Source organism: Artemia sp. Qi Xiang Cuo, chromosome 5 (assembly GCF_049724085.1).
Source record: "Artemia sp. Qi Xiang Cuo chromosome 5, ASM4972408v1, whole genome shotgun sequence".
Lineage (NCBI taxonomy): Eukaryota > Metazoa > Arthropoda > Branchiopoda > Anostraca > Artemiidae > Artemia > Artemia sp. Qi Xiang Cuo.
In genome coordinates this window covers 43,283,188-43,309,330 of record NC_142798.1, presented here as the reverse complement: position 1 = coordinate 43,309,330, position 26,143 = coordinate 43,283,188, and the positions used below count along the sequence as shown (strand labels likewise).

General features: G+C 34.1%; 1 protein-coding gene across 3 annotated transcripts in view; it reads left to right on the top strand.

The window, feature by feature from the left end:
* LOC148952162 (trafficking protein particle complex subunit 11-like) overlaps window positions 1–26,143 on the top strand; it is a 249,466-nt gene that overhangs the window by 15,348 nt on the left and 207,975 nt on the right. For all 3 annotated transcript variants that reach the window (XM_089089622.1, XM_089089620.1, XM_089089619.1), the window contains exons 2-5: window positions 6,637–6,806; window positions 15,422–15,610; window positions 24,362–24,535; window positions 25,549–25,779. In XM_089089622.1, coding sequence (XP_088945748.1) covers window positions 6,637–6,806; window positions 15,422–15,610; window positions 24,362–24,535; window positions 25,549–25,779 — 764 coding nt within the window. The remainder of the gene's footprint in view (window positions 1–6,636; window positions 6,807–15,421; window positions 15,611–24,361; window positions 24,536–25,548; window positions 25,780–26,143) is intronic.

Below are 26,143 nucleotides of genomic sequence, written 5' to 3'. Positions count from 1 at the left end.
TCTTTTGGAACGTGTTTGAGTGCTGAGAAGTGGTCTGATATTTATAATTTGCATGATCTTGATGAAAAAATCGCTACCTTTCACAAAGAGCTAAATGATAAATTCCTAATTTCTTTCCTGGAAAAAAGATTTAAAAAGTGCTCCAGTGACAAACCATTCATTAACTAACCCATAAAAACGCTAATTAGGAAAAAATTGAATCTTTTCAGAAATGGTAAACTGGATGAAGCCAATAAACTAAGAAAAGCGATTAAAAAGGAAATTCGTAAATCTGCCCGATCCTACTACAAGAATGAGGTCAAAGAATTGCTTACCAACAAACCAAAAAAATGGTATTCCGAGGTAAAAAAAAGTTGTGAGGTAGGAGTCTAGAGCAGCTTGACTTCAACCTACCTGACTCCTCAGAAGTTACCGCTAATAATCTTAGCAAGTCCCTTGCTTCCATCGTCCAGAGCCTCCCAGCCTGGTCTTATCAATTACCTACTGATGTCTCCCCCCCCCCTGTTTTCCTCTCCATATCTCCGTGTGAGATCAAAAGAAAAATTTGAAAACTAAGAAAACCAAGTGTCTGCCCTTTAGATATCCCGTTTCCTCTTATTAGTGCTTTCAGTGACTTCTCTCAAAGCCCTTGTCTGTTATTTTCAATGAGATTACTGAGTCTGGCCAATATCCACAAATTTGGAAACAGGGTTTCATAACCCCCTTGAAAGACGGTAAACCTGGTTTTGAAGGTGTTCGTCCCATTTCACTCACTCACATTTTCTCTAAGCTATATGAAGGATTCCTCGCAGATTGGCTAAAGGAGAAAATCTTACCTCTTACTGACCTGAGACAATATGGGAACATCAAATCCACCGCTACTTCCCATTACCTTGTTTTTTTTATTGACTGAATTGGATAAATTCTCGAAAAACCGAATTGCTGGCTAAATTTAATTTCCATTAATCTTTAAAATGTATTTGACCTTGTCAGCAATACTATATTAGCAGATAAGATTATAACCGATTTCAATATTGATTATCTCTTGGTTAAATTGGTAGCCACCGTTTGGTTAACTAGATTAAAGTTAGTCAAATATCAAAATCCTTATTCCAGCACCCTCCCTGTACACAATGGAGTACCCCAAGGTACTCTCCTAGGTCCCCTCCTTTTTTCCTTTATTTTTATCTCAATCTTTTTTTTTGGTTTTGTTTTAGTTTTTACCTTTTTAACTTTCTTACATTTGACGCTTTTTTTTTCTTTTTTTTTTGACTAATGAATAATAATAATAATTTTATTTTTGACCCACGAACATTATAAAAGTGGAATAACAAAAGAAAATAAAAGTTAAAGACATACAAAACAAAACACATGCAAAACAATATCAATATAAAGAACTACAAATGCAAATCAGAACAATCGCACAAGAGGATGAAAAGGACCACACCGCTTGCAGGCCTCATCTTTTAACTTGGAGTCCAACTTATTATATGACGTCAATATATCAGTTGCATTGAAAATGACATCTCGAATAATCTTACGGTTTCTATACCAACGAGGCAAATACAAAAGATATTTTTAATAACGGAAATACAAAAATCTCTAATATCCTGCATATCACTAGTATTAAAAAATGGGCGCAAACCAGATAGAAAAAGAATGGAATGGTCGCAATATGTGGAATGGTCGCAAAGAATGGAATGGTCAACAATATCAGAATGGCTTTGCCTTTCTGGTATTTTTGTTTTTGGCATTGTTTAGCCATTTTTTTGCGATTTTTGTGCTATTTTTATGATATTTTTTTATGACTCCGAAATGCGAATTCGGTCATTCGGGGCTTGTGATAGTCATTTTTTGAAATAAATATCTTATCTTATCTTTGGACTATTTTGAACGAAATGGCTGTCTCCTAGTGCTTTATATGCATTTGGGGAACAGAGGCCATGGAGGAGGGGGCTAGTTACCCTCCAATCGCTTTTGACTCTTGAAAAAGGCTTCTGATTTCCAATATGATTTCCCCCCTCCGAAGTTTATCCGATAACCCCTTGCACATGAAGTCCTTCTGAAACCTTATAGCCTTCTGAAACCTTATAGTCTTTGCTATAGAAAACGCTATAGCTTTGCATCTGATTATTTCATCCGTCTTCTATATTGTCAAATTTTAGATCCTCCAGTTTTATTTTCAACAGTTTCTAGAAAATTTCTATCAAATTCTCATCCTGGAGTCTATGGTCAATACATCACAACTTCCTCGAAAGAAGTTACCCTTCCTAAATTTCAGACTATCCTTCCTAAATTCATCTTTACTTTTAACATCAATAACAGGAATCCTGTGTACCCTGGGTATCTTGCATTGATCTCACCAGCCTTCGATGGCAATAGGGTTGGTCATCTTACCATCATGTGAGTACCAAACTTATGGGCCATTTTATGGCCAAATACCTTAATGGTTATAACTAGATTGTTTTACTTAAAAAATTGAAGCAGTCTATAACCATTAATGTGTTCCTTTCTGACACCAAAATTTGCCTAGGCTGGGATACCATCTATCCTTATTTCTACCAGCCTGGTTATTAAAATCCTCTAATAAAAACACCATGCTTCTACCTGGGATCCTGTCTATTTTTTTCCTGTAACTGAAAGAAGGATTCGTCTGGGTCACTATTATCACAGTCAGTTTGTTCTATAGGGGCATATACTTCTGTGACTTATGTCTTGCATTTTCAGTCACAAAATGAACCACTAGAATTCTATTAGTAATACCTTCCCAACCTAAGGAAGGATCCTAAGCAAAATTTCTCTCCCCCCCCCCCACACATATTTTCATAAGTTTTTATTATGAATAATAAAATCGAACTTATAGTTTTGCCTTAAAAAAGTACTCTTGTATTACAAGTACAGTTTTAACAGTTGCCAGAACTAGTTCAGGGTAGATATGCAAGCTAGAGGAGCATCTGGATCCAGATTCCCCCTGAATTCTCTTCATTTTGGGGCTTTTTCATATTATTTCTATGTATTTTCATACTATTCGCCCTCCCCCTCTAATAACAGAATTTAGATCTAGACTAGGTGGAAAAATCTGCTGATTATTTTTCTTCAAAATGGCATTGTTTGGCACCTGTTGGTGATAAATAAGTAACAAAAAGTAAAAATATTAACCAACAAAATAGAAAAACTTTTATATGTTGCCTAGAACTATATCCAGGCATTAGCAGGGGGAAAGGATTCTGGGATGCAGTTAAACTGAAAATGACTAAAAATGTAATAAAGATAAATTTCCTGAATATAACGGAATTATTTTTTTTTATTATAGTGTTTAGTTCAGAAGAGGGATTAAGCTGAAATGTTCTAATAACTGGTTTAGAAAAGAAATCATGCACCTAGATGAACCATTTTCTGTTCGAACTCAGTTTTGTTGCTATGAATTCGATTTTAGTTTAATGATAATGCATATTATCACCAAAGGTAGTATAGAAAATCCATTAGTGCACATCAACTTGGTGAAGGGGGTGTTAGTCTTTGTCCTGCACTGGTTCTGGGAAAATTGCGTTTCTCGAGGCCAAAAAATCTCGTTTCTCGAGACCTTATTGATTATGTTACTGTAAACTGAAAACTGGCAGGATCAATGCAGGACATTTGGGTACATTGGAATGCTGTTATTGATGTTAAAAGTAAAAATCACCATCTAGTAGTGAGATTGCTGCAATTTCGTAGGTATAACAATCTAATTATAATCAATACAGTGTATTTGTTCATAAAATGACCCTTAAATTAAAATTGTATTCACTTGATGGTAAGACAGCTAACCTTGTTGATTATGTTATTGTACACTGAAGACTGGCAGGATCAACACAAGATACTAGGGTATATAGGAGTGCTATTATTTATTCTAAAAGTAAAGATCACCATCTAGTAGTGTCTAGGGTTAATTTTAAGCTTAAATGTAGGAAGAGTAACCACCTTCTGAGAAGCTATGACGTTAGTAGACTCAGGGATGTGAATTTGAGGGAAACATTCCAGTAACAGTTGGATACTAGACTGAAGCGTTCAAAATTTGACAATGTAGAAGTTGGATAGAATAATTTTAGGAAAATAATTTATGAAGTAGCTGATGATGTCTTGGAGAAGATAGTTAAGAACATAGCTAGGAATGTTAGTGAAAATGCTTATTTTTAATAAAAAGGGGGAGGGGCTGGTGCAGAAACTATCTTAGTGGTAGATCATATGAAAATAAAGGAATGTAAAGAAAGTGGAGAAAGCATTAAAATATGAGCTGGGGAAAGCATTAAAATATGAGCCACTTCACACAAGGATGTGTGAAGTGGAGGCCATGGATAAAATTTGTGAAGATCTGGAAGCTGCAGCTAGACGGTATAATAGCAAAAATATTGTACTGTCATGTTAATATATTAAAAGGGAGTTGCCAATCTGGACTTGTCCTACATAAAGATAGGAATGGGCCACAATTAGCGATAAAGAAAGAGTTAATAAGAAATGGGTTGAACATTTTGAGAATGTGCTAAACTGGGACAGAGCACAGGAAAAGATATAGAGGAGAATGAAAAATTTTCTGACACCTTGGATATGAAGCAAGATCTATTTTGTGTGGAAGAATTAGCAACAGTACTAAAAAGATTTAAAAATGATAAGGTCCCAAGTGCTGATAGTGTGGTAAATGAGCGAAGTTACTGAAGATTAGGAATAGGGTTTTTGAAAAAGAGGAAGTACCTAGCGATTTTAGGAAAACTTAAATTACATAACTTACATGAAAGGATAAAGGGACAGGAGGGTAATTATAGAAGCCTTAGCTTGGTTTCTTTAAGTGGCAAATGACTTAGTATGATAATAAGGTTAAGGCTAGAGATGATGCAGACAAAGTTTTAAAAGAAAAACAGTGTGGTTTTGGGAAGGGTACAGGATGTGTCGACCGAAAAAGTTTAGTAGCTGGTTTCGTATTAAATCAGGAGCAGAGCAGGGTTGTGTTAATTCCACTTTATATGGATTATTTTGATGGACTTTCTCTTAAGGAGCCAGCAAAGTTAATCGGAGAACTCAAATGGAGAAGTAACATTTTCCCGGACTTAGATTATGCTGATGGTTTAAGCATCCTAGACGAAAGTGTGAGCAAACTGAATGAACTTTTAGTGATTTTGTGAGTTCAGGGTGTTAGAATAAGTTTGAACATTAATGTTAAGAAGACTTAAGTTGCTAAGGCTAGGAATAAGTCAAGATGAAAAGGTGACGTTGGGTAACGAAAAGATCGATCAATTGGACAGCTTCACCTACTTAGGTAATATTGCTAATAAAGACGGTGAGTGCAGTGAAGATGTTAAAAGTAGAATAGTCAAGGCCCAGGGTGTTTTCCACAGATGACAAAAAGTTTGGAAGAATAGGAAGATAAATCTGCGAACCAAGATTAGACTATTGGAAGCCACGGTGATCACAGTGGTTGAGAATGGCTCCGAAAAACGGAGGAAGATTTGCTAGAGGTTTTACCTAAAAATTGTCTACAGATTGACTGGCTGACCGTATTTCAAACAATAGGTTGTTCGAAAAGTGTGGTTCAATCCCGCTTTCTAGGGCTATAATGAGAGAAATACTGAGATAGCTAGGGTTAACCGGACGAAAGATGACAGATTGCCAAAGACTGTCCTTTACGGCCAGCTGTCAAGGGCTGAATGAAAAGCAGGTTGTTCTTGAATGGGGTGAGAAGATGTAATTAACGAACGACTTAAGGGAAGTATATATATATATATATATATATATATATATATATATATATATATATATATATATATATATATATATATATATATATATATATATATATATATATATATATATATATATATATATATATATATATATATATATATATATATATATATATATATATATATATATATATATATATATATATATATATATATATATATGTGTGACTTAGACCACGGAGAAGACCGCGCAAAAGGTGGATCGAAAACTTTGACCGACAACGCATTGCCCAACTATCCCGAACCGCACTTGACGGAACAGCATATCGAACCCTAGTTCATCAGATTTCTTTGAAAGGAGTGGCCCCAAGACGTCCCATGAGGATGGATGGGACTTAAGTAAAGTAAGTATATATATATATATATATATATATATATATATATATATATATATATATATATATATATATATATATATATATATATATATATATATATATATATATATATATATATTATTATCCTATGTTAAAATGTATACAAGTATTTTTGTTATTACCACTTTTTTGTACCACTTATATACATATATATATATATATATATATATATATATATATATATATATATATATATATATATATATATATATATATATATATATATATATATATATATATATATATATATATATATATATATATATATATATATATATATATATAAATATATATATATATATATATATATATATATATATATATATATATATATATATATATATATATATATATATACACATATATATATATATATATATATATATATATATATATATATATATATATATATATATATATATATATATATATATATATATATATATATATATGTATGGCAAGGATCTCCAAAAAGCCCACAAACATTTGTATGTAAATATTTTTAGAGGACTTCTTACGAATGGTACATTCCTAAGGGAATCCTGAAATCTACATGGCTACAGAAGCATGTCCATCATATACCTGCAGTTGTTGTATGTTTTGCAGACCTGGATTGGAGTGATCCTGCTTGGCCAGAAAAAAAGGCTGAAGTTGTTGTGAAAGTTCAACAATTAAAGTAAGTCAGCTGAATATTGGCAAAGGGATATATGTTGTTTGTCATAGTATGCTGTAGTTTTGCCTGTTTGATCCTACAATGATTCTTAATAGTAAACAGAATATTTTGCCAAGGGCTCTTGATTTCCGAGTGCTGCTTATGTTTCTTGGATATTACTTAGTAATAGGCCTACCGTCTAATGTTCTGAATTATCAAAAAAAAATTCCATTTTCAAAACTTGAAAATTGAAGATAAGATTTGCTCTGAGAATTGATTTTCACAGTGAATAACTGCCAAATTTTAACTTCATGGTTGAAAAGAATAAAAAAGAAAACAACAACAAACAAACAATAAGTAGTTCATAGAAATTAAAACAAATCAAGGTTTAAATAATTTTAAATCAAATTAAACAATATTTATCCTTGCTGGACGAAAACTAATATTTAAAAAAACAAAAAATCACTGAATGAAACAGTTAGTAGTGTAAACAAGAAGTTTTTTCAAAATAAAAACAGATCAAAATCCACAAGGTGAAGAGTCTATCTTCAAATAATATGATAATGGACAACAAGCATATATGAAAACAATCAACAAAAAAAAAAAAAAAAAACTAAAAAACGTTCAATAACATGAGTAAAATTGGGAGATGTGGGGAAGAATTTTCAGATCTTAATTTGGTGATATTCTGACTTGCTGTAAAATTAAGCTAATTTATGACTTTGTGAAAATACCAGCTAAGTCCAAGCTGTCTTTCCCAACTGCTAACTATTTAGCTGAAAGGTAGACATATAGGCAACATGCAAGGGTATTCAATCTTTACTATTGAACTGAGTCGGCGCATGGGTCTCACATCCCTCCCCTATGCCAATCTTCTTTGAGCAGAAATTTCGGCATGCCATACTTTGTTCAAACCAGAACTACGGTAGGAGTTCTAATCTGTATCATGAGACAACAAAAGTTGTCTTTGTTGACAACCCTCTAATACTGATTTTTAATTTCTATAATTTGAAAACCAAAGTGTGACAGTGGCCTGTCTAACACTGACCATTCCAAAGTGATGGAAAAACCAGCCAAGTTCCGACTCGGTGCAAAACTGAGGTAATCTAAGTTGTGTATGCATTCGATTCAAAAACCAATTAAGTAAAATGAGTGAGTCCTGACTCAAAACCAAAGTCCTAATTTGGTTGAAACATGATCCAAGTCTGAGTGATGGTGTGTTATGGTGGGAAAACGAGCTAAGTCTTGCAACGGTGCCAAAAAAGCTAACTTTTGACTCAATGAAGAAAGGGCCAAGTCCTAAATTATATTAAAAATGAACAACAACGTAACTTGGTGCCTCTCGATGCAGACTCTGTGCATAACCTGCAAAGTCCAAACTGAACTTAGTATGCTTATGCTGCCAACTTTTTAGCTGAAAGACGAGTAGGTATAAGCTTGTTTTCAAGATGCTACATACTGGAAAATTTTTAATCTTTACCATAAAGGTCACTAAGGGGATCCTTAGCCCCGCCAAGGCCCTCCCCTCATACCATGTTTTTTTTAGCAGAAAATGTATGCATATTCCACCTTGTTGAATCCGAATATTAGTTGGATTTTCAATTTGTAGGATTGGTGAACTAAGTGAGCCAGTGGTTTCTCCAGCACTTACTAAGTTTTGACTCAGTGGAGAAACGAGTCAAGTTCTAAATTAGTGGAAAAATGAGCAGTCCAAAAAAACTGATGTAAAAAAGAGTTAAATTCTGAATCAGGACAACTACGAGTCCAGTCATGATTTGGTGCAAAAATGAAAGTCCTGGCTCTGTTCAAAACCCATATAAGTCTTGTCTCAGTGCGAAAACGAGCTAAATCCAAGCTGCACATTGAATTGGTACAAAAACCTGCCAAGTTAAAGATGCACATAGTTATTCTTCATTGCCAACTTTATAGTAGAAATGTAGGCTGGTAGCACCTTATTCAAATCTTTAACATGCATTGGTTGTAAATCTGTATGCTTGAAAGTAAAGGGGGGGGGGGTCATGGTTTCTAAAAATCCTCCCTTTTTTACCCCCAACTTTTTTACAGATCACTAGGCTTGTTTCCCTTTTTGGAGCGGAATGACGCATAGATTTTCTGATTTTTTGTAGAAAACACAAATTAGACCCCAGCACACCCCTTGCCGCTCAACACCAACAAAACCATATCCTTATTAATTACATATGAATTGTTTTCTTTTTTTAACCCCTTAACGCCATTTAAAAAAAAATTTATGGTCCCCAAATTTTTTTTTTATTGAAGGTGCTCAATATTTAGGTTGTTTGACAAGTGATTTGTTCTGATATTTTACTATGCACTTTATTAAAGTGCCTATTAGCTGCCCCAGGTGGTTCCCCCACTTCCCGCCACCTGGTGTACATCTCGGAACGCCACATGTGCCGCACAGTTCCACCACACTTGGTACAACCCCCAAAACGCTTTTTATGATCCCCAAAACGATTGGGACAGTTCCGCCACGCCTGGCATGCGTCACCTGGTGTACATGATTTTTAAGAGTGGACAATCCCTCGTGACTGCCCATAGAGTTTTTCCATTTTTTCTAAGTTGAAGGGTTCAAAATTGAACGCACAAATTGCCATAGATTTTGACATTTACTTCAATTTTTTTGACAAAGGAAAAATATACATATAACTAGGTTCAACTGGTGTTGGTTGGTATTTACTGTAACCTTGGTTCAAAAATCACTTTTTGTTTGAAATAATTTGAAGCAAGGAACTGCACACAGCACAACATTGCACACAGCATTTTGACCAAAAAGCGTGTCGCCTTTCAAATTATTTTTCCACTGTCGTTCCTTTTTCTATAGCACACTGCACAACACAAATTTTTAGACCATGAACAAAGAAAGGGATACTTCTTTAGAATTAGTCACTAAAAGTAATTAAGTACCACTATTCAAAATTGGAGTTTGGAAGTGACAACTTGCCAAGATCATTTGTCCGTAAGTTGGGCATATTTGTTGCTATGTCACTACAAGTTGTTTTGTGCTTGCAACACTATCCCAAGTCAGACAAGGCCAAGTATGGTTTCGTAACATAATTTTTTGGTTTACCCGAGGCAGACTCGGGCTTGCACAAAGTCGCCAGTCTTTAATGCTCGAGTATGACTCGGGCTTGTACGTTAAGGGGTTAATGCCTTTAAATTTACGGTTACAGAATCAGTTACACTACTCTTCACCAGTTATTCTTATGGCAGACAAGGTTGTGTTGAATAATACTGTTCTGATGAAGAGTATTGGTACCCGTATAAGCAAAATTAATAATTAGCACCAAGGGGTACAAGCAGAGCGGGAGAAAGGCCGTAGTTACGCATAGTCTTAGTACTCTCCTATTTTGACCCTCTCCTCACGGGAATTCCTCGTTCTTGCTCCTACTAAGGGTTAGACCTGTTTGGACTTCTAATTAAAATAAATGCCCCATCTCATTTTTAGTCGCTTCTAACATAAGTTTAGCGGCCACCCCAAGAAGTAAAAACTTGTCCAAGGGGGTGGCAAAAATACACTAACATAACAAAACAAAAAAAAAAAACGAAAAAAATAATAACCTATCTATATCACAGTCCCCAAACAGCACCACAAACCTTAAACCTTAACATTTTCATTAAATTTGCAATCATATCCATAATCATCACCCCCAGGAGCCATAAAAATTTACCAATATAATTATTTAAAAAAAAAAAAAAAAAAAAAACCTAAAATTCATACTTACTAAAAAGCATCCCTTTAATTACTATCTTAAATGAAGAAATATCACCTATATATTTTTTAATTTTATAAAGATGGTTCCAACTTCTGATCCCCCTGTGAAGCAAAGAAAACATCGATCGGGCCGAAACTACCAGTGGAATATTAATCTCTGCAAATGACCTAGCACCATAATCATTGACAGAAGATCTCAGGTTAGCCAAGCTATCAAAACACGGGAGGTTTATACCCCTCTGATCCTAAAAATGAATAGAAGTGTATACAACTCCCGTAATCCGGAAGCTGGCAGTATCTTTACACGCTCATACACGTTTCGTACCGAATCCCGGGGTTGTAGGCCATCTAACAGCCGAACAGCATTGTTTTGTAGAACTCGTATTGGCCGAGCAATAGAAGGAAATGTTCCAAGCCAAACGCTACTACAATACAATATATATGGATGGATAAGGGAATAATAAAGAAGGCGCATAACAAAAGGAGGAAAAAAATGCTTAAGTTTTCTCATTATACCCAGGTTACGAGACACGGTTTTACAGACATAATGTACATGGCGCTTGAATGATCAATATAAACCCCCAGGTACTTATAAGAACACACCCGCTTTAAAGCTCCATACTGTGTTGCAATATCCTGAAACCATGGATAAAAATCTGGTGAACGGGAAAAAATAACAAAATTAGTCTTACCCAGTTTAATCTTTAATCTATTTACCCTCAACCAGGAATATAACCTTTCAATAGCATCTTTCATCGATGTCTGAAGTAATTCTTCTGTCTTCGCGGTACTAACAGCAACTGTGTCATCAGCAAATACTGACACCGTCTCATTCCTGGGATTTTTGGCCATATCACTAACATTAAAACAACAACTTGGGATACAATCAGGCATATCATTAATGTACAATAAAAAAAGAATCGGACCAAGAACTGACCCCTTCGGGACACCACTAGTCACTGGGCAGGCGCCTGATTGTATAGAAGTCATCTCTACAAACTGGTACCGGCTACTAAGGAAACTCCGTATAAAGTCAAGAGTTTTACCTCGGATCCCATAGACCTCTCATTTTTCCAGGAGTAGGCCATGGTCAACTGTATCAAAAGCCTTCTGTAGGTCTAGAAACACTGCACCAACCTTAAATCCTTCATCTAAAGCTATGTTAATTATACTAGTTAATTATACTAGTCAAAAATATCAATGCATCCTGTCTTCCTATCTTTTCTGAAACCGAACTGATTATTGCAACAATTTAAACTTCTCTAAAAAATAGGTCAACCGATTACTAAAACATTTTTCAATAAGACGAGAAATAACTGGGAAGACTGATATTGGGTGATAATTACCCAAATCATTTCTATCATCACCTTTATAAACCGGTGTCACTCTTCCATTTTTTAAACAATCTGGAAACCTTCCTTGACCGAAGCAATCACTAATCAGTGATGTCAAAACACCAGATATACAAGGGACAATGCATTTTAGAATTTTTAGGCTGACTAGGTCACTACTGGACGAACTATTTTTTATACTATAGATAATATCCCTTAACTCATCTAATGTAATCATCTTTAGATGTACCGATACATTTGCAGGCGATGGTAGAGTAGATCCAAAGGGTGGGTCATCTGGAGACGAGGAAATCATCTCGGCTATTTGTAGGCCTACTGAACAATAATAATTCAAAAACGCATTACGTATCCCAGTACCATCTGCAATTGTAACCTCATTAACATTCGCTTCAGTTGGTAGAATATTAGACCGCTGACCTATAACATTACGGATTATTTGCCAAGTTTTCAACGGGTTACCTTTAACATCCTTAAACTTCATACTAAAATATTTTTGTTTAGCCTCACGGAGGAGATTATTCAAACAATTACGAAAAGCACGGTGTCGCTTTTTATTCTCATCCGTCGGTCTTAAAGCTTGTGACTTAAACAGTCTATCTCTTACATTTATTTTTCGAAGAAGGTCATGCGTTATCCATGGCTTCCTCCCATTATGTTTTCGACCTTTCGAATTCTTCACTGCTCCCACTTCCTTAACCATTTCTAAAAGCTTACTATAAAAGAGTGAAAATTTAGTATTTACATCACTCTCATTTCCAAAAAGAGATACCCATTCAATATGAACCATATTATTTTTTAATTTCAATAGGGCACTACGATCAATAACTGCAACTCTTTTACTCCGTTCAGGAGTTTCTCACTTAGAAATAAATACCTTAAAATCTGCAAAAACACCAAAGTGGTCAGATTCCACATTTACAAGGACTCGTGGTTATCTAAAAGGTGAATTGGAAAAAATATTATCCAAAAGTTTTGCAGACGTCCTAGAAACTCTAGTTGGGATGTTAATCGTTGGGAACAGCCCATAAGACATACACAAATTTAATAACTGAGAAGTCACGAAAGAATCCATATCCAGCATGTTAATATTAAAGTCACCTAGAACAAAACAAGGGTTGTTACTAATTTGTATTTTTGCCAGCTGTTCATGAAGATTCTCAAAAAATTCTTGAATAGAACCAGAAGGAGGCCTATATACAATTACTAAATATGTGTCAACATTATTCAATTTAGCTTGTAATACTAGTGTTTCACACACCATTTCCTTATATTCACTTAAATCGTCTCGAACTCTAACATGGAGATCTTCACGAACATAAGCCGCAAGGCCCCCGTGTTGACGTAACTCCCGGTTCCGAATAAATAAAGTATATCCAGGTATATCTAAAAGAGCAGAATTGTGGTCGTTCAACCAGGTCTCCGTCAAAGCAAACACATGGAAAAGATTAAGTTTACCTAGATTCGCTAAAAAATCAAATGTCGTATTTAGGCCCTGACAATTCAAATGGAAAATCCCAAAATCTTCCGATCCACCATGCCGATACTCAACATCATGAAAATCATAACTAAAACAAATTTAGAATCCTCGGGGGGGTTAAAAGCTGGAACCACAAAGTCCAAATTTCTATTAATACATTCATTAAAATAATTATAAAAATTAACCTTCTTATTTTCCAAATCAATTATACTACGAGCCCCCAGGGGTAGAACAAGATCTCTAACCACTATCTATTAAAGATCCAAATGGCCTGTGGTGACGAATAGGTCATTTGCCAATTACAATTAAAGATACTCTCTCAATTCTCACAACAAAAAATGAAACAAAAATAATCCAAAGAAAAAATAAAAAGATAGAACCCCAAAAGAAATAAGATATAAATTCGAAATAAAGGCAAACGAAGAAAACAATCATTATTAATCACCAAAGAGCACAATATAATCACAAAGAGGGTATCCAATCTAAACTCTAACAGCCAATTTAATTACTTAACTTTACATCACAAACTATAAAAACAAATATAATTTTCCTTGATTAACTACAAACAAGCAAAACATTCACTTCTGCTTTCCAAATCGACCTCTTTGACTACGCCCTCCATAGTCATGGCTAATAACCGGTCTAGTAATTGCAGTAATTACATCATTCTGAAAATACTTAGTGATAGATCCATCAGGGCGTTTAAATTGAACACAAGGTGGGAAAGATTTAGAAACCCATGCATCAAAACCTGCATAACGTAACTGGGCTCGCTCATTAAATAAAATTTTTCTAGCCCGACGTAACTCAGGGATAGCATCATCACTAAGAAACACTTTCTTGAATGGGCCAATATTCTTATTCTTTAGTTTTTTTGCACTGCGTAATAGACCAATTTTTGTTTCCTTGTCACTTAGTTCAACTTTGAAAAATTTGGCATCCTTCTTACACTGAAGAACTTTGAATGGTGGTACTGTAGGCTGTTCTAAACCCACTTTAACAATATCCTGGAACAAAGCAACAGCAACATTTTCACTTTCGCAACCTGCATTCCAAACAATTATGTTTTTACCCCTCTGTTCAATTTCCAGTTTAATAAGCCTATCCAACATTTCCAAAACTGCATTTCCCTGGGCCTTAGCTTCATCAACACGAACTGATAATTGTGATTTCAAGGATGAGTTCTCATTTGTTAGAACTTTGATTCTACTATCATGAATAGCAACTTGAGAACACTGGTCTGACTGGGTTACCTCTAATTTGGAAACACGATCGTCTACTGTTTTTAACTTATCGTTCATCATGTCAAGTTTTCTACCATTTTCGTGGACAGCTTCAAGTACTTTGTTAAAATTCTGTGATAAAGTTTCCACGGTAATTTGGGTGATAGAACTTCCGGTACTAGTAGATGTAGAATTCAACGGGTTTTCTGAGTCCTCAGCGGGACGATTACGTTTGCGATTACGACCCATACCAATTCAACTTCGCCCACTTCAAATAGATCAATTATTTGTTTACCCACTCTAATCTTAACGTACTGTTGGCCTTGGCAGTTAAGTACTAGCACGGCTAAAAATATAACCAGGACAGGTACGCCTCAATAATGGCTAAATATCAAACTTGGGTGATAGAAACGGCAACAGGAGAATATGGGCTTCGAAAATCCGTGAAGTAATCCAAATCTGCCACTGAACACTGATAACAAGCACCCTCGCTTGAACTATGCTGTTACTCGGGCAAGAGTAACAGCATTTTTCAGTATTTTTTTTTTAATATGCTGTAGACACTCTTTCTGTCACCTTGTTTTTTTTTTGCATTTTCACTAGCATTTCCTATGCATTTTCTTTTTTATTTTCACTAAATACATTTCCTATGCATTTTCTTTTTCTCTTATGCTTCGTTTTTATATCAATTGCTATGATAAATATCATTGCAGAATGATCTTCATGCTTGGTTTAGATATACCGTTAAACTATTTGATACGGCATGGACGGTTATTTTATGTTTTATTTACTTTTTTTATTCCTCTATTTCATAATAACTGCATTTTCAATTCCTGTTATATGTATATTTTTAGATCAATTGTTGGCACAAGGAGGTGTAAAGTAGCTCTTGTTCTCATTCAGAAAGGAATTCCGCTGCCTCCAGGTGAGGATCCAGTGGCTGCTGAAAGAGCAGTGATACTGTGTCAAGCTTGTGATATACCTGCTAAATATCTACTTGCTCTCCCTTCTCACGCGGATCATTTGCATGGATACACTCGAAGGTAAACTTGGATTAAGAAATAGCAGATAATTATTCAGTATAGGGTAGACTACCTGTTTAAGGACGTCTTGCAAAAATGAAGGTATATCACCCGAAGTAACAGGGGATTGGAAAATATAGCTGTGCTTCCAAAACAACTGGAAGAGATAAGCTTTAAATCTGCTGACCTGTTAAGATGCTAAAAAGAAGAGAAAATGTTGTACTGATTGATATCTATTCCAAAATCGGATGATGTTTGGTCAGGGTATTGTCATTTTAAGCTGTAACTTAAGAAAAAGTAAAGGGAAAAAATAAGGACGATTGTCTCTGTTGTTAGCAAACGCAATAATTTGACTTTACAAAGATTGTTGTCTCTCAAATATATTATTTATCAACTGGTGTCATCGTACTGAATAGATGGCCTGGAAAGATAAGGAAAGTCGGAATCCGAGTCTTGGCGCCATTTTAAGGCTGAACCGACTTTAAAAGATCCACATCAATACAAATACGTAAAGCATAGAAAATAGATGCTCCAGAAATAAATTCAATTAGTAAGCTGACCAGGTAACAATTATTACATATTATTACAATCAGTGTCATACATGGATTTTCAATCCTTTCAAAGGGTTCTTTTCTAAAATACCTGGTATTTCTTGTTTTTGGTTCGATCATTTCTTGGTTACATTATAGTTTACTTCAAAATGTTACTTTTTCTTTTATGTATACTTTATTCCTTTCCTTTTTGAGCACTGAGGCCGGCTTAGCAAAGATTTTGTCAAAAAATCAGCTTTGTCCTGCGTTTTAACCACTGCCTTAGATTCATCTTCGTCTGGATTTGTAATCATTATTTTCTTCCTTTTCTTTTTTTTTTTTTTGCAAACCTTTTCAGTTTGCATGGCAAAATAGCGCGTAGTAAAGTCCTTTGGGCTCTGTCTCTTAATCCACCCTCCCCACTTCCTACTTCGCAGAAGCAGAACTTGCGATTGTTTCGGGACTATTTAGGTAATGGTCCGTTCTGATCAAATTTTAGTTATTAATATTGAAGTATGATTGTTGAAATTTAAAATACATCAAGTACATTATTGAAAAGCAGACCGACCTAAACTAAAGCTTTTTAATATAGGCGTATTGGTGCTTGTAACCCCTTCACAGTTTAATATGTTGGTTTTATTATTTCTTTTTTATTGATCTATATTGTTATTGTCCCTGTCCACTTTCTTCATTTTTCTTATTTTGCTCCATGCTCCACTATTTAATTTTTGATGTGTATGGGTAACAAGCGTGGATAGGGTGAGAGGGCGGATATTTAAAAGGAGAGAAGAATGTCTAGAAATTTTTATCATAAATAAGTGTGGTGAGGCTGCCCTTCAAAAGTGCCATTTATGTTTTACTGAAAATTAAAAATGTAGCTTCAACTGAAAGCTATGTGTAGCTAGCGGATGGTCTGTATATTTGAAAGGAATTAGTCTAAAATTAAGAAAGCTTTGACGAAATTTATTGGATATTTGACTGATAAGACTAAAATGATTGTACAAATTTGTATATTGAGACTGAAAGATTAGCTTTTCTATAGTTCTAAGTTTAGTAATATCTCGTAATTTTTGCTTGGTACTGTTTCTCTGCTGTTTGGGTCCAAATCATTGTATTGTAGCACAAAATGTCAGAAGTCGGCTCTTCGATTTGGAACCAGCCCCTTTCATTACTTCGAAAAAGCATTAGAACTGTCTTTATCTTTTGAATGATCCTAGTACGATGTTCTGTGGCCACTGATTCGATATGATAATCTATGAAAAAAAGAACTCATCTATGACGACTCTTCAGAGCAAAAATTTAAAATTCATATTTTAGTAGATATGAGTTTTAAACCTAGGCTCCAGGTCTGGAATGAAGTTTTTGTTGAAATTTCCATTAAGATCAGGCCCCTTTTTTTGGAGAATGTTTTCCCCTTTCTTTTATTATAAAATTTTGAACGTCGTCATGTGTTCATAACTGTTGATAAGTAAGTTTCAAATAAATATATATTTTTTTTGTATTTGGAATCAGTACCAAGAGCAAGATATGTGAATGTATACATTGTTACTAAATTTTCGGTTTTTATTGACAAGTTTCGCTTGTTAGAAATCCCACCGCTCATTACTGTGAACGGTTTGATGTTTGATGTTTATCTTTACTCGGTAAATTATTCATAAAAACGGCATCGTTGTCAAAATAACCGTACTCCTCTTTGATTATGTGTTTTTTTCTTCAAAGAAGATCGCTTCAAAATAAAAAGTTCTGCTACAATGTCGAAAGGGGGCATTGTGTATCACATTCCAGGTTAAAACTCTAGTTGAATCCAAACTGACCATTGTTTTTCCCGTGCAAATAACTGCATAGTAAAATGTATGCCTATATTACGAATTTTGATTAAAACTTGCATTGTTAGTGGAGATATGGAAGCTATTCCTAAACAATTCCAAATTTTTCTATTTTTCCGGAAGTAGAAAGGGGACACAAAAACAAATTATTCAGAATGGCGTTGCAGTTTCTATCCTACAGTTTCTTTTCCCTTATCTTCCAGATATGACATTCTTTCGCAGATCCAAATGAATATGTCAGTTGTCCAATCGAAAAAGTTCATTTTTATTTCTTTTTTTAGATTCTAGCTTTGAAGATTTAACATCGGAATCTCATAGTGGGATTTCCTAAAACACAGGTTTAACGAAAAAAAAAACAACAATCATATTTTAGCAATTGAGCATTCAATGCTCTTTGTTTAAACAAGTTTTTAAAAAAGAAGTTCAATTGGGTTGTGTAGTGGTACCCTCGGAAACATCAGTAAAGAAGTAGTTGTTGATGAATGTTTATTTTAATGACCGTATTAAATGAATTGGCTCTAAACTTTACAAGAACATTGGTTTGGTGTGTAAATTGAAGCATAAGTTTCCACCCAATTTGTTTTTTTTTTATTGTGTGAATGCATGGTTATCTACTTTTCGTTAGCATTTGAATATTTCCACATCAGAATAAAGCTGTATGAGTAAGCTCTGATAAAAACGAGAGAACCTGTAAGAGATGATTGGAAACGTTTGTATATTTTACCTTTTTACGGAATTATTAAGTTTTGTAGCAGTTTATTTATGTTCAAGTTTAAAATTGACACGCTTCCAGACTGTTCCTTACGTATAAATTTAAGTTTACATTCTTCTTGATTGTTGTTCAACTTATTTTAATTCAAGTTACATGGCTGTCTTAGACGTGATTCTGCATAATTAAGAAACTCAAAGAGTGTAGTAAAAAGATTTTCATTTTCTATCCATCATATTTGACCTGAAACTGAAGAGTACCGTTCCAGATGAATTCGAATTAATGATAGAAGTTAAGGATTTTCGTGTCTCGTTGATTAGGTTTAGATAATTACTGGGGGTGAGAGAAGAAGCATAAATTTGTTTCTAATGGTCCTAGGCGAATGCCCCCTGGCGAATATCCCCCGGAAAATACCCCCCGCTGAAAATACCCCCCCCAAAAAAAAAAATATCCCCCGTGGCAATTAAGGCTTTCCAATTTTGATAATTTCATTTGAGTTTTTTTTAAATTCCGTAGGTGGATGGAATTTTGGCAATTCTGTACTATGGGCCACTCACTCAAGTTTATGCTGTGCAAAATTCGAGAACACACCGGTTTTTTTGTTAGTTTCTTCGTTACTTTATAAATAAATTTGCGCTATAGATATGAACATTAGGGGTGGGGGAGGGTAAGCAAAACGGGTCTGCATGCAAAATATGTTTGGTACAATTATTCTGCATATTAGATAGACAAATAATTGTATTTTAAAGCAAAATATACGGCCGTGAACACAGTAAAATAACATAAATGAATATAATGAATGAGAGGGGGGTGTTTAACCCCCCGAAAAATTCCCTCCTCCACGAAAAATACCCCTCCCCCTCCTTTGGAAAGGAACCCCTGCGGAAAATACCCCGTCTTTGGAAAATACCCTCGTGGAAAATACCCTCCCCCCGCTGGAGAATAAGGTTTCTATATTTGAAACTTTTATTTGATTTTTTTTTTTTAGTTTTTTTTATTTTTGTTTAATAGTGCTAAGGAACAGGAAAAAGAAGAATTTACACACCAGAAGTGTCTTAAAAACTTAGAAAAAAAAAATACAAATCCGTTTGTGTTGAAAAGGCAAAAAAAACTGAAGAAGAAAAACAATTTAGGCAAACAATCATCAGAATTAAGCTAAAACATATGGCACCAAAAAGTTTAATTGGCTATCCTTTGAAAAGATAGTTGGCTTTGGGAACCAACACATTCTAAATTGTTTAAGTTTTTCCGGACAAAAGCGTTGTCAAATTCTACGAGTTTGTTTTTCTTATCTTCCAAGTGTAAAATTAACACAAATCACCATTAAAAAATAAATGAAAAACAAAAACTAACTGAAATTACAATAGATAGCCAAATCAAATTCAAAATGTGAAAAAATTAAAAGTATTACTGGATAAAAACACCCATGTATTATTCAGATCAGAACATAATTTTCAATTTAATTAAAAAAAAAAAAAACATAACTGTGTATCTTCAGTCTTATGTACTTACTGTGATATCTATTCCTTATAGAATTATTTATTTGTCGAAGTCAAACAAGTGAAAATATTTAAAATGTATTTTGTTTTCAGTAAAGTGCAAATTACTTTCTGGTCTTGAGGAGGTTTGGGGATTGTCAGCACTACTCATGCTAATTATTGATTTTGAGTTTGAATAGGCTATTTATTGTTATTTCTGTTCGTTTTGGGTTCAATTCATTTATTTATGGTGATTTGTGGTAGTTTTACGCTTGGAAAATTATTTGAATTTATTTCTACTCATTTTTGGCTTAACGAGCCCATGGGCATCGGCAGGGGGGGGGGTCAGGGCCTCCCCCAGGAATATTTGAAATATATATTAATTATGAGAAACCCAAAGGAAAAAAAGAAGAACAGGGGAAAACCATGGATAAAATTTTGGTTTCCTATTGTTGGCTGCTTGCCAATAGATTTTGACCCATAATAAGAAAAAAAGTTCTTATTTTTGACTGAGTGACCCCTAACAAGTTTTCCACAAAAAATTTTCTATATGATTTGGTTGGAGCAAAAAAAAATATAAGAGCCATAAGCGAAAGTATAAGAGCCAAACTATTGATATCATTCAGTCAAAGAATCAGCTTTTTATGGTGATCTTAAATATTTGCTTATTAGTAATTAGTGTAGTTATTAGAACACAAGAAAGTTTGCATAATTATAAAAAACACAAGGAAAACAACTTAATAAGGGGCGATTTCGGTAAAAATATGCCGTCAACTTTTGATTGCATTGCAAGAGTATCCATGAGCTGATGTATGAAGCCACGATAATCAAAAATGTTTCCCCTGGATGGAATGTTATATTTCTGTATTTTCCACCTGAACGGATACGTTTATTGTGTTTTATTATCATTTTTTTTCCAGGAGTGATGGTATTTATTTATTTGTCACTTCGAAAAAGATTTAATTTTTCATAGTTATGAAGTATAGAGGTGTCAAATATACTGACTTTTGGCATTCAAAATTAAATTAAAGATATTGAAATAAAAATTTTTATTTGATTTTCTTAATCTTAATTTTGATGTTTTACTTTGAACAAACTTTACGTGGGAGGATATTTCCTTGGGAGAAGGGACATTTCTATGAAGAGGGCGCCGGTTTTCCCAGTATTATTTAAAAAAACGATCGTAAATCAAATATAAAAACAAGTTCTGTTAACATGTAAGGATCAATACTGAACATTAAAACGAACAAAAATCATTACGTTTATAAGGGGGTTCGCCTCCTCGTCAATACCTCGCTCTTTACGCTAATTTTTTTAGTACTTTCGAAAGAGTTATCTCGTCTAATTAAACAGGGTTTGTGATAGAGGGATCTGTGATTTGAAGAAAATTCGAACTTAAGCACAGTATTTTAACCCATAATGCACAGGTAACAAAACAGCTTTCCCCTACAAAAATTAAAAAATAAAACTCAAATGAAATTTTCAAATTTTGAAAGCCTTCTTTTCCACGGGGGCGGGGGGGATTTTTCGGGGGGTACAGTATTGGGACAGTTTGAAATCAGAAAAAAATTCTTTCTAGGTAGGCTATATGGCCACTAAAAAATTACATAAGAATAGCGAGGCATCTGGAAATTTTGTTAAAAAAAAAAAAAAAAAAAAAAAAAAAAAAAAAAAAAAAAAAAAAAAAAGGGAAAATTAAATGTAATGTTTTACTTAAGTGTTTTTTTCCAAGTATTTTTTTTTTCAGTGACCGTTTTTCCAAGTATTAAATACTATTATTAGGTTTATGTTATTGACAAGGATCGTTATTTACGTACCATTCATTACTATGAAGAATTTGTTTTTTTTTTGCTCCATCCAAATCATATAGAAAAAAAAATTGTGGAAAACTTGTTAGGGGTCACTCAGTCACAAATTGGAACTTATATTTTAGAACAAGATCTATTGGCAGGCAGCCAATAATGGGACAACAAACATTTTTTCCATGGTTTTTCCCTATTCTGCATTTTTTCCTTTGGTTTCCTTGTAATTACAATATAGTCCCAAATTTTCAGGCGTGGGTCATGCGCCCGTGTCCCCCCCCCCCTTGCCGGTGCCCATGGCCTCATTAAGCCAAAAATAAGTGGAAATAAATTCAAATAATTTTCCAAGCGTAAAACTACCATAAATCACCATAAATAAATGAATTGAACCCAAAACGAACAGAAATAACAATACATACCCTATTCAAACTTAAAATAGCAACAATTAGCATGAGTAGGGCTGACAACCGCCACACCTCCTCAAGACCAGAAAGCAATTTGCCCTTTACTGAAAACAAAATACAATCTAGATGTTTTCACTTTTTTTACTTCAACAAATAAAGAAGTATTAAGATTATAAGGAATAGATATCAGAAAATGTATATCAAACTGAAAATACACGTTTTTTTCTTTTTTTTTTAATAAAGTACAAATTATTTTCTGGCCTGAAGAAGACATGGGTGTTTTTAGCCATACTCCTTTTACTTTTTGATCGTTTTGAGTTTGACTAGGCTATCTATTGTAATTTCTGTTAGTTTTGGGTTTTATTTATTTGTTAATGGTGATTTGTGGTAGTTTTACATTTGGAAAAAAGAAAAACAAACTCTAAGAATTTGAAAACGCTTTGGTCCGTAAAAACTTGAACACTTTAGAATTTGTTGGTTCCCAAAGCTAATTATCTTTTCAGAGGATTAGCCAAACCTTTTTAAACTGTTTGGTGCCATATGTTTTAGCTTAATTGCGATGATTGTTCACCCAATTTTTTTTTCTTCTTCAATTTTTTTTAATTTGGCACCCGCTACTGCCAAAAATTGCAGAAGTTCATGTGGAAGTCTTTTCAACACAAATGGATTTGTGTTTTTTTTTAAGTTTTTAAGACACTTCTTGTGTGTAAATTCCTCGTTTTCCCGTTCCTTAGCACTTTTCAACAAAACTAAAAAAAAACTCAAATAAAAGTTTCAAATTTAGAAACCTTATTTTTGATAGGGGGGGGGGGAGGGTATTTTCCACGAGGATATTTTCCGCGGGGGTTACTTTCCGAAGGGGGGGGGTATTTTTCGTGGGGGAGGGCATGTTTCGGGGGGTTAAACACCCCCCCCCCCCCCCACATTCACTATATTCATTTATGTTATTTTAGTGTGTTCATGGCCGTATATTTGGCTTTCAAATACACTTATTTGTCTATCTATCTAATATGCAGAATAATTGTACCAAACACATTTTGCATGCAGATCCGTTGTACTTACCCCCCCCCCCTAATGTGCAAATCTACAGCGCAAATTTAGTTCTAAAGTAACGAAGAAACTAACAGAAAAATCGGCGTGTTCTCGAATTTTACACAGCGTAAACTTGAGTGAGTGGCGCATAATACACAAGTACCCAAATTCCATCCCCCTACGGAAATAAAAAAAAAATTCAAACTCAAATAAAATTATCAAATTTGGAAATCCTTATTTTCCACGGGGGGTATTTTTTTGCGGGGGGGGTATTTTCCGCGGGAGTCTTTTCCGCAGGCGGGTATTTTCCGCGGGGGGGTATTTTCAGGGGGAGTATTTTCCGCGGGGAGGTATTTCCCGCTGGGGGGGGGGGGTAAACATCGGTCACCGTTTCTAATGTATGTGAGGGTGAATGTTCAGGTGTGTCTGAGCGTGCAATTATAAGGTTTTTTTTCGAGTGGAAGAAGTTTGAATTGTTGTTTGGCAATAGGGTTATAAGTGTTTTGAGGACTTTTATGGATTGGGGGTTCATCTTCTGGATTTGGGATGAGGGAAAGAAAAAGGGAGAATAGAGGTAATTTTTTCTGTCCTTATTTTTTTTTGGAAGAAACAACTAGAATCATTAATAAATGTGGTGTTGGTTCAGTTTGGATTATATGCGGGATCGTGTGCAAGCTTTTGCTTCAAAAATGGTATGATTTGTGTTTTTTGTGCCCGTTTTTGAATAAAAATAAGAAAAATCACATATGTGAATATTAAGTAACTCACCCATACTCAATTTTATTAACAAATAGAAAAAAAATGATTGGTAGATCATCGTAAAATAGCGATTTATCTATTTCCTTTTTGGACTTGCTCTTTTGTTTGTTTTATGGACTTTAACTGTTCTAGCCGATTGTGTTTTTGTACTTCGTTTGACGTAGAAACTACCTAGTTTTTCTATCTTTTAATTTCGTCCTGCTGGGTCTAAAATGCTCCTTATTTGTTTTAGGTTAGAGTCAGCCTTTTTAGATATGGCCCAAAATTATTACTTGGGTGAAGCTAGGCGAGTTAAGTCACACCGAGAACAACTGAACAAGATAAATCACGCATATCTTTATGTACGCCATGCTTTTAAGATTGCTGTCTACTGTGAACTTCGCCAAGATCAGTCTAATGCTTTAAAGTAAGTTGATAAATCGTCACTAGTCACGTTAACGTATGATAAATTGTTTTTATTTTTATTTGCAATTTGTTATATTTATATATATCATTCCTCTACACAAGCATTAGCGTGCTTAAGAAATCCTGATTAGCGTGGTAAACCAGTTTTCTACTTCCAACGGTATAAATTGTCCGTAGAGATATTTGACTGAACTTGTAGGGTGTGGAGGCCAGATCAATTTCCGACAGAGTAAAAAAAAAAACATTTTGATTTCCTTTCATTTTAGGTTGTTTTATATTTTCCATCGATCAAAAAATCTTCAGTCCAAGTGTGTATAATCTGGTAGTGTTCATAAGCTTATTTCAATTTTTTTTTAATAAACTTATTTGGAATAAATGTGTTTTTCTCTTTGTCTATTTTCTTATTTAAAAATTATAGTGTCCAAATTTCAGTAGTGTTGAAGTATTCCAATTAAATGTGGAAGGGAAAATAGGAAACACAACTTCCGGAAATCATGGTAAAAAGTCTTTGTTTTTTATTTATTTTTATTTTTAGGTCATATTAATCTAAGATAGCTAATCAGTTTGAAACAAAAGAAGGCTGTGAAATTTTTTTCACAGGTTTCATATTTGTAAAATTTCCTTATGCATTGGGGTACTTTTAACCCTAAGACTCAAAGATATAAGCTTCGATCTGATCGAAAAAAAAATTGGGTCCTTATTGGTGACCCAATTTTAGTCTCTTATGGCTCTTGGCCCTGATTATCAGATAATTGTCCTTTTTTGTCGTTTCTCTTTCTAAATTAAATTTATTTTCACTTTGGGACTCTCTGTTTCCCCCCTCCCTTTAATTCCTAAGTATCATGCAATCTTTAGGCTTTTTTTTTATCATGTAATAGTTGGTAACCTCTAATAGATTATTCTTTCATCAAGTTTCTTATAGTGGCAATTTAGTTGCTAAAATTTAGTTTTCAACATTTAGATAGTAAAATTTAGTTAATGAAATTCTAGATATAACAAATCTCTTTATTACAGGCACTATACACAAGCCTACGAAAACCTACTTCAAGTGCGTATTAGTGACAATAATTTAAATGAAATAAAAACCGTTGCCATAATCATTGCTTACAAAATTTGGAGGATTAATTTTCTCCAGAATCAGCCTCGTGAGTCAATTAATCATTTCAAGAACCATGTTGATCATTTTCGAGGGATAGCTGGACCCAAAGAACTAGAATTTGAACAACAAGCATGGCTTGCTCAACAGTAAGTATCAAGTACAGTCAATATTTCATTGTCATTACTGCAAATTTGTTTTTATTTTCGTGTGACGTGATGGAATGCAAATTTATTTTTATTTTCGTGTGACTTGATGGAAATGAAGGTAGTGAAGTAGCATTCGTTTAGTAACGATTTAGAGTCGGTGTTATAAGCATTGAAGAAAAAAGAATAAGGCTTCAGGTGCTGATGGCATGGTAATGAAATATGGCGGCTGTAGAGTCAGAGACAAGATACCGAAAAGCATGAATATGATTTGAGATCATCTTTAAGTTTATTAATAAAAAATAGAACTTAACAAAATGCTATATATATATATATATATATATATATATATATATATATATATATA